Raw genomic sequence first — 9,797 nt, 5'->3', positions numbered from 1 at the left:
AGAATACAGATGAGTACAGGGCTACAAGCAATAGCCAAGGATTTGGATTGGTCTCCAGTGCTAATGGGAGCTTGGAATACCAATAAGAGATGAGGCTACCATAGAGGTTGCAGGAAGAATTTATTTATATAAATAAATAAATGGGAATAGATGTTGAATTTTATTAAATGACATTTCAGCATTTATTAGGTTAACTTAGCAGTTAATGAATAACATCGGTTTTCCAGCGTTGAACCATTCCAGCATTTCTAGAATAAGCTTTATTTATCTATGGTATATTATGGATTGATACCTTAAGATTTGATTTGATAACATTATAAATAGAATTTTTGCATCTATATTCATTGATGAATTTGGTTTAAAGTTTTTCCGTTTGGAACTTATCAGTGTTTAGTTTGGGGTTAGACTAGACTTACAAAATGAATTAGTAATATTTCCAATATTCAAAATGTAAATGTTTTATTAAAACTCTAAGGGATTTTTATTTCAAAAGTTTGATAGGACTTACCCTTCAACCTATGCTTTCAGAAACTCCACTGGAGACTGTCATGCTAAGAAATTTGTGCTTAATCCTTAAAGGAAGAGATAAGTAGTTCTGAATTTCAAAGAAATCACTTTGGCCTTAGTAGGAGAATAGTTCATAGGGACAGAGTACTAGAGACAAGAAGTCCAGTTAGGGGCTATTACAATATATTATTCAGATGAAAATTGTGATGTGCCGACAGTGGAGATTGGAAGTCAGAGCCAGCTTTTAAGAATATTTAGTAAAAAATATTTGGTGATTGGATGTGGATGTTAAGAGAAAGAAAAGCTTATCCTATGACCCATATAACTCAGGTTTGGGTAACTGAGTGGTATAATTCACTGCAATAGAGCATAGAAGAGGAACAAGTAAAAGCAAGAAAAAAATACATTCCATTTTATACACACTGATTATGAGGTGCTATAGGCTATCCAAGTGAAGACTCATAGGTTATTGGAAATACTGATTTGGAACTCACTCAGGAGAGAGGCATGGGCTGGAGTTTATAGATGAGGGAACCATCTGCATGAAGGAGGCAGTGAGGTCGTAAGAGTAAATGAGATTATCCTTTGAGAAATCATAAGGTTAGAAGGCAAAAGGACATAGGACGGAACTTTTGCAAAATAGTCTTTTCTTGAATCATGAGGAATAGAGGAAAGTATATGGCAGTCATAGTTTGTACAGATATATACGTGAACACAAAGCTCTTTCCTCAATTGAAAGTGCACAGTAGCTCATATTCTGGTCTTCACAGTACATTCAGAATACAAGAGAGCTTTCTGAAGAACTACTTTGTATGTACCAATATAATCTCTTGTCTTATCCTGAAAGTACTTTTCAGAATGCTCTCCAGTTTCTCTCTGATTAAACAGCGTCTAATCCAGTGCTTTGGGCCAAATCAAAAAATAAGGGGGCAGTCACAGGAGGGCTGTCTATAATACGAGTCCCAGAGCTGAGGCAAAAAAATAGTCTAAAGAACCATCTCACCAAGAGATAGCATGCCAGCCAATGCAAGGGAAGAGAAGCCCGAAAATAGGGAAACAAGAGTCAAATGAATGTTGTCAAGCCAGCGGGTCGAGATAAACTGCAAACCAAATCAACATAGAAAGGAACTGTGGGAGGACCGTCAGAGGCAAGCTGAAGTTATGGTTGGGTTGTAGAATGGTTCAGGGACTAATTTCACTTATGGGACATTTTGGTCCATTGTGGTATCCTCATATATGTGGCTCAGCACCTAGGAGGGTGTTCTTGGGGAACTTGGCCATACCAGAGTAGGAGGGTAGATTTTGTCCATGCTTGTGGCTTATAAATCGTTTCCACTTTTCTCCCCATTTAGGGCTGCAAAGTAGTCGGAGCAGCAGGGTCTGACGAAAAGGTTGCTTACATGAAAAAGCTTGGATATGATGTTGCCTTTAACTACAAGACAGTAGAGTCTCTGGGAGAAACTTTGAAAAAAGCTTCTCCTGATGGTTATGATTGTTATTTCGATAATGTAAGTACACATTAGGCTTAATATCTGATATACTAACAAAGCACTATACAAGGGAACACACTTCTGGAGTTTCCATCTAAAATATTGGGAATGTACATATGCCTGTTAAAAAAAAGAGCTTTATTGAGATATAATTCACCAATTTAAAGTGTAATAATTCAATAGTTTTTAGTATATTCATTGAATTATACAACCAACGCCATACTCATTAACAGTCACTACCAACCTCCCACAAAAAGTGGTCTTTTGTGACTGGCATTTAGCAGGTTTTCAAGGTTCGCCCATGTTGAAGCATGCATAAGTACTTCATTTCTTCTTGTGGCCGAATAATATTTCATTGTATTGCTATATCACATTTTATTTATGCATTCATCAGTTGATGTGCATTTGAGTTATTTATACTTTTTGGATATTCTGTGTAATGCTGCTATGAACATTCATGTACGAGTTTTTGTGTGGATATGTTTTATTTCTCTTGGGTATATTACCTACAAATGGAATTGCTGGGTCATATGGTAACTCCATGTTTAACATTTTGAGGAACTGCCAAACTATTCTGCAAAATGGCTGCACTATTTTATATTCTTACCAGCAACATATGAAAGTTCCAATATCTACACATCCTCACCAACACTTATGATCTGTCATTTGATTATGGCTATCCTAGTGGGTTTAAAGTGATAATTTCATTGTAGTTTTGATTTGCATTTCCTTAATGACTAGTGATACTGAGCATCTTTTCATGTGCCTTTGGCCATTTGTGTATCTTCTTTGGACAAATGTATGTTTGAATCCTTTGCCCATTTTTCAGTTGGGTTATTTCTTGAGTTGTAAGACTTTTTTATACATTCTGGAGTTCCTTATCAGATACAGTTCTTAGTATATTCCTGGTAGTTATGTTCTTAGTATATTCCTGGTAGTTATGTTCTATAAAGTCACCACAGACACTAAACCATTATTGCTCCTAGGAAAAGCATGTACATATATGCACATATCTCCACATATCTCACTTAGATTACAATCTTAAATCCTAAAAATAACTCTTCCTATTGCTTCCATTTTCTTTATTTTACAAAAGAGAATAGGAGGTTCAGAGAAGTATCATGTAACTTGCCTGAGGCTGCCCCACTAACTAATCCTCCCAGAGTTGGGAGTCATGCCCCATCCAACTGGCCCCAGAGCCAGAGATTCTTGAACTTCACTGCACTGCCCCCTACCATCTTCACCCCCTGGTAATATCCTATGAGAGCTGAAAAGAAGGCAGAGCCGTGGTCCTGTTTGACTTTAGCTAGGAACCTTGCATCTCTTTTGTTGCTGTGCACATGTCTGCAAATGACCAGGGAAAACTGTGAGTGTTGATTGGGGGGTTATAAATAAATTTTAACAAGTAGTCCACTTCGCAAATACAAAATCCACTAATAATGAGGATTGACTCTGTATGGTTTGCAAATATTTTCTCCTATTCTGTTGTTGTCTTTCCCTTTTTTGATGGTGTCTTTTAAAGCACAAAATTTTCAATTTTGACGAAGTCCAGTTTATTTTTTCTTTTGTCACTTGGGCTTTTGGTGTCATGTCTAAGACTACCCAAAGTCATAAAGATTTACTCCTTTGTTTTCTTCTGAGAGCTAAAGCTCTTACATTTAGGTCCTCGTTGCATTTTAAGTTAATTTTTATGTATAGTGCAAAGGAGTCCAGTTTCATTCTCTTTCATGTAGGTATTCAGTTATTTTACACCATTTATTGAAAAGACTTTATTCCCCTATTGAATTGTTTTGGCACTCTTGTCAAAATCAATTGACTATAAATGTAAGGGTTTATTTTTGGACTCTCAATTTAGTTCTATCAATCTATATTTCTATTTTCACATTGTCTTGATTAATATATCTTTGAAGTAAGTTTCAAAATTGGAAAATGTGAGTCCTCCAACTTTGTTCTTTATATACCATTTGAGTACTTTTCCATACTTTTAGGGCAACGAGATTATTGAACTGATGAGAGAACCTCACAAAATAAGGAAGTAAAATTTGTAAATTATATAAAGTATGTTCCTACAGTAAAATGGTAATGCCCACTTTCTAATGTCTATTTCATATTGCAATTTTCTGCACTGTTGTGCTAATTCAGTCAGTTTTGTTGCTGCTAAAACAAGTAATATGAAATGAAGACTGTGACATAATGATTCCCCAGAATCTTCTAGTGTTTAGATTATTTAAAGGTTTTTTTGGGGTTTTTTTTTTGTCCTGTTTAGGTAGGTGGAGAATTTTCAAACGTTGTCATCTCCCAGATGAAGAAATTCGGAAGAGTTGCTATATGTGGGGCCATCTCTACATATAACAGTACTTGCCCACTTCTTCCAGGTAATTCACTCATGCACATGGTTACAGATACAGGAAGAGACTAGACAGGGAGAAGATTCACAGATATGGCATGAAAATATTATAAATATTTTAATGACTATCAAAATATTTAAAAGGTTTCCTGATATTCTTGATGGAAGAGTATTTATTAAAATAAAAATATATACTTTTATATATTGGTGCTAAATCGGCTTATATTAGATTGTGTTACAGAGAAATAACAAGATCTAAAAATGTGGAAGAAACACTTACAGTTATTAAAAGTTTTAGTTTTTTGCCTTTTGGTTCCTGCAAAGTTGTAAAAAGGCAGCCATGATTTGATTTAGAAACAGAACACCTTGGTCTAATTGGTAAAATATTAGGGTTCTTCAGGATATTCGGGATATTGCTGGAGGTGCGGGGATGGGTAGAGGGTGACTTCAGGTGGGTGAAGGGAAAAACAGGCTGCCATTTCCTTCAGTAAGTTGTGGACAGTGCTTCCTAGTACGGTGGGACACCCTGGCCTCACCAAACTGACAAATCCACTAAAAGGGAAGGAGCATACATTTTCGCTCTGTTCCTTGATTGTCCTTGTTTTGTTTTCTCTGTGCCTTGCCATGCCCTCTGTCCCCGACGTCTCTACTCTTTTATGCTCAGACCACGCCCTCTCACGTCCATACTCATAGTGGTCTAAAAGCATTATCAACTGAGAACTGTATTCATTGGTTCCCCATCTCTGACAGATGTGGTACAGGCCTCCTGCTTTACAGATGTGGAGATAGGTGATGGAGAGGACCAGCGACTCTTTAAATGCTATTAGTGACAGACTCAAAACAAAGACAGGTCTTCTGAACAACTCATACAGAGTTCTTTTCTGCTATAACAATCCTACACTTTGGGTGAGGTTCCAAATATAACTAGTCCAAAAAAAAAAAGAGAGACAGAACAAACAGGAAGTTTCCAGATTATCATCAGGATGGGGCAACCATAAATAAATTGATTTTTCATTCTATGATGGTCTGGACTCATGAGAATGAAACCTCACAGCCCTGCTAGTCAACAACACACAGCTGCACTGAGACAGGTGGGTGAGAGTAGAAGGCACTGAGGAAGGACAACCTGTATGTATGTTCCCTCTCGGCCTGTGAAAAATCAAAGACATCACCTTCTCCAAGAGGGAAACCCCAGGTTCACTCAGCAATCTTATTTTTAGGGACCTTTTTCTCCCTGTATTTTCGTAGTTGATACTAAGCTAGACTCATGGGAAATCTTCTGCCTGCCAGTTGAGCAAAGCTCCAAGATGCATTTTCCTGACCACAGTCCAATTAGGTATAGCCAAATGTTTTGAATCCAGCACCTTGATCTAGTCTTTTTAGCAGTTAATCTTTGAAAGTTCAGCTGCTCAGATAGGTCTTTAAGACGTCAGCTGGCCTTGCCCATTCCATTTTAATCAGATAGGATTCTGCCCTACCTCTGATCTCCAGAAATTCTAACATATTTCACTATTAGAATAGCTCAGAGGCAAGTAATGATTTCACCCAACTTTTATGCCACATTAGGTTTTTGTTCCCAAAAAGAAACCCACATTCCCATCAGGGTGGACAAGCCCAGAAACAGTATTTCGTCCTCTTCCAAGATGAGTAAATGAAGATTCCAGTCTTTAACCCAACAAGAAATATGGTTCGTGTGGGTCTTCTGAAGAAGCACTCTTTCTGCAAGATCAGTCTATCATTTGAATGTATCACTCTTTTATGTCACCCTCATGTCTCATTTATTTTGCATCACTTTCTCCTAATTCAGGACAAAGCCCAATTTTTCTGACTGCTGATGTAACTTTCTTCAAAGTAGCGAGTGAGAACTTGCAGCTTGAGTGATGCCAGTTATCAAAAATGTTGAAAATAGATTCTGCCACTCACCTTGGCTCTTCCAGCCCTGACTGGACCTGACTTCCTTGAACTTCAGGTGTTATTCCCTCAGTTTTTGGTCACTAAAGATCCTTGGGAAAATAAACGAGGCAATGAATACAGCCTTTTCTCTCTCACACAGAAGAGTACTGTCTTACAGGCTGCAGGGTAGCCTTGTGCTTTTTCTAGGCCAGTGGTTCTCAAAATGTGAGCCCAGGACCAGCAGCATCTCCATCTCCTGGGGACTTGTTAGAAATTCAAATTCTTGGGACCTACTCCAAAGCCACCATCAAATTGGGGGAGGGGCCCAGCAATGTCCTTTTACAAGCCCTCCATGTGATGCTGATACCCACGACAGTATGAGACCCACTGTTCAGGCTAACTCTTGGTACCCTGAAATGGCAAGGACAGGGGCAGGTGTGTCATTCTTGAGCAGCGCAGAAATGATTCCATATGTTACCTTCAGGACCTCTTTCTGTTCCCTAGAACTGTTGAGAAGCTTTTGGTGGACCTTGTTTCTGGCATATGAGCGGTGAATATTGCCTAGCTGCCTGGCCTGTGCAAGGATTCCTCATGTATTTCCTACTGCTGCTGTAACAAATCAACATGAACTTTGTGGCTTAAACCAACACAAATTTATTATCTTATAGTTTTGGAGGTCAGAAGTCTAAAATGAGTCTGCAGGGCTACACTCCCTCTGAACACTCAAGAAGAAAGTCCGTTTCCTTCCCTTTTCCAGCTTCTAGAGGCTGTCTGCATTTCTTGGTTCATGGTCCCATCTTTCATCTTCAAAGCCAGCACAGAAAGATTTCTCTCTCTGAACTCTGCTTCCTTCATCACATATTTTTTTCCTGACATTGATTTTTCTGCATTCCTTTTTCTCTTGCAAGACCATTGTAATTATATTGGGCCCACCTATATAATACACAATAATCGGACCATCTTAAGGTTCTTAATTATTGGCAAAGTCCCTTTTGCCATGTAAAACAACATCTTCACAGGTTCTGGGAATTAGGATATGGACATCTTTGGAGGCCATTATTCTGCTGACCACAAAGTGCATGTTGATTTGTGAGCAGCCCCTTAGATCAGAAGGAGTAGAGGAGACGGAAGAAAAAGCTTTAGAACAGTCACGTGACTTGCATGGCTTATTTGCACCATGGCTACCTCCCTGTACCCTGTTGCCCAAATGTGCCCTCTTCTTCACAGGCCCATCTCCTTTGGTTATTATCTATCAGGAAATCCGCATGGAAGGGTTCATCGTCTCCCGCTGGCAAGGAGATGTCCGCCAGAAGGCTCTGAACGACTTGCTGAAATGGGTCTCAGAGGTAAGGGGCCCTAGAGCCACTCCCTCCAAGTGTGCACTAGATCTCGTTTCCTTGAGCCACTCCCTCCAAGTGTGAACTAGATCTCATTTCCTTTTGACACTGCAGACTTCACTTCCACTGCCAATACAGGGGTATCTCGCTACTCCCCGTTTTACAACAATACCTGGAAGTGTTGTCTATAGTCACTGTCTGCAGTTCCTCTCATTCCATTCTTTCTTAAATCCACATATCGGGCTTTTGCACTGGTCATGGGTTTCTTTTCTTCTCTATCTACACTCTGTCTAGCCCTTAGCTCATCCAGGCTCGTGGCTTGGATGAGACATGTTGACAGCTCCTAATGTCTGTCTCCCACCTGGACCTCTCCCCTGAGCTCCAGGCTTCTTGACAGCTGCACTTTGATGTGTGATACACATCTTCGACTGAACATGTCGAAAGTTAAATGTTTTGATCTTTCCTGCCAAACCTGCTCCGTATACAGATCTCACCAACTCAGCTATGGCACTCCTACCCTTTTAGTTGCTCAATCCAAAAACCTTAAATTCGTCTTTGATTCCTTTCTCTTTTTTTTTTCATGCACATATCTAAACTTTCAAGAAATTCTAGAGGCTCAACTTTCAAAATACATAGAGAATCTGACCCCTCCTCCCACTTCCATGGCCATCGCCCTGGTCTAGCCACTGTCTTGTCTGGCCTGGATGTGGCAGTAGCCTCTAACTGGTCTTCCACCTTTGTGCCCTTACAGACAATTCTCAACACAGCAGCCAGAATGATCTTTTAAAGCATAAATCAAACCATGTTATTCTTATGCTCAAAACCCTACGAAACCCCCCATTTCACTTAGAATAAAACCTATAAGGCTATATACAATCTGGCCTCCATGACCCCTATAATTTCATTTCTTAGTGTTTTGCTCACTCTTCTCAATCCTTCCCCTCACCTCACCACCCCTCTGTAACTGCTTTTCCCACCAACTTCACATCTTTGCAAAAAAAAAAAAAAAAAAAAAGCTATCTTAATGAGGCAGCTTTTAAAATGACCCTATTGCAATCCCTTTCATTCTCAATCCTCCTTATCTTTAATCCATAGTAATTATCATCTTTTAACATGTACTATAATTCACTTCTTTATTACTTCTTTATTATATTTATTGCCCGTCTCCCTTCCATGAGACTGTAACCTCCATGAGGGCAGCAAGGTTCATGCATTTTTTTTTTCAGGCAAGGCAACCCTTGGTTAACCTCACAGATTACGAGGACCTTGTCAGTTTACAATCTCTAATTTTTTATTTTTTATACCTACAGCACCTGGTCTTCCTAGGTAGTCTCCCATCCAAGTACTAACCAGGCCCAACCCTGCTTAGCTTCCGAGATCAGACGGGATTGGGCTCGTTCAAGGTGGCATGGCCGTAGACACATGCATTTTGTTTTTTGATGTATCCTCAGCACCTAGACGAGTGCCTGAACCAGTGTAGGTATTACATGAATATTGTCGAATGAATGAATGTTAGAGGAGTATATATTTGTGCCATGGCTCTTCCAGGTCCTACATTAGAGGCTCCTTACAGCTGTGCCTTTAGATCCAGAGGAAGAAGCCAATCCCTTTGTCCTGTGCTGTGATCATTTCTCCCACCAAAACCACAGTTTTAGTCAACAGAAATCTGAAGAGCCACGGTACATTATTTTAGTTTCAGAGGGGAAAAGTGGTATCATACTTCCTAATTCCTGGCTTTATGATCATTTCCCCAATTCAAAGAAATAGGTTGCTCCTCTGGCCACCACTGGAGGTTGGCATTTTTCCCAGTCTAACAGTTGGAGTGCTGGGCTGGGCTCTTTCCAGGGAGATGGGAAGAGCTGAATTATTTTTAAGTTCCCGGTGTGTAGCCTCTTTGTCCCTATTGGTGAAATTGAAGCTAGCACTTCCACGATCATAGCTGACAAAAGGAAACCACTGTGCTGGTGTCTCCAACGCCTCCAAGAAAGGGAACCTAATTATTTTGTTTTGAGTAGCTAGTGAGTTGGCCTAATTTCTCTCTCATCTACTTTTTTTTCTCATCTCTCCTTTTTTTAAATACACTTTAAAAATTTGAATTTAGATTTACAGAAAAATCACAGATAGTACAGTTCCATATCCTAGACCCTAATCTCCCTATTATTAACATTTAATATTAATATTCATCCTATACTTTAACATTTAAACTGAATTGTAGCTTTCAAC

At 39.3% G+C, this 9,797-nt stretch overlaps 1 protein-coding gene and 1 non-coding gene across 5 annotated transcripts in view; one reads left to right on the top strand and one right to left on the bottom strand.

Moving 5' to 3' along the window:
* The window catches only part of PTGR1 (prostaglandin reductase 1), a 26,413-nt gene that overhangs the window by 15,453 nt on the left and 1,163 nt on the right, over positions 1-9,797 (top strand). For 3 of the 4 annotated variants that reach the window (XM_015599805.2, XM_006906100.3, XM_025041536.1), the window contains exons 7-9: positions 1,860-2,015; positions 4,264-4,372; positions 7,465-7,583. In XM_015599805.2, coding sequence (XP_015455291.1) covers positions 1,860-2,015; positions 4,264-4,372; positions 7,465-7,583 — 384 coding nt within the window. The remainder of the gene's footprint in view (positions 1-1,859; positions 2,016-4,263; positions 4,373-7,464; positions 7,584-9,797) is intronic. The other variant, XM_015599803.2, reaches the window with a different exon arrangement.
* On the bottom strand, positions 8,876-8,994 carry LOC112473132. The gene has a single exon (XR_003043919.1). It is a non-coding gene; the product is annotated as a 5S ribosomal RNA (ribosomal RNA).

Source organism: Pteropus alecto, unplaced genomic scaffold, assembly GCF_000325575.1.
Source record: "Pteropus alecto unplaced genomic scaffold, ASM32557v1 scaffold111, whole genome shotgun sequence".
Classification (NCBI taxonomy): Eukaryota; Metazoa; Chordata; class Mammalia; order Chiroptera; family Pteropodidae; genus Pteropus; species Pteropus alecto.
Note: the sequence above shows the minus strand (reverse complement) of the source record. Positions and strands in the feature narration are given on the sequence as shown.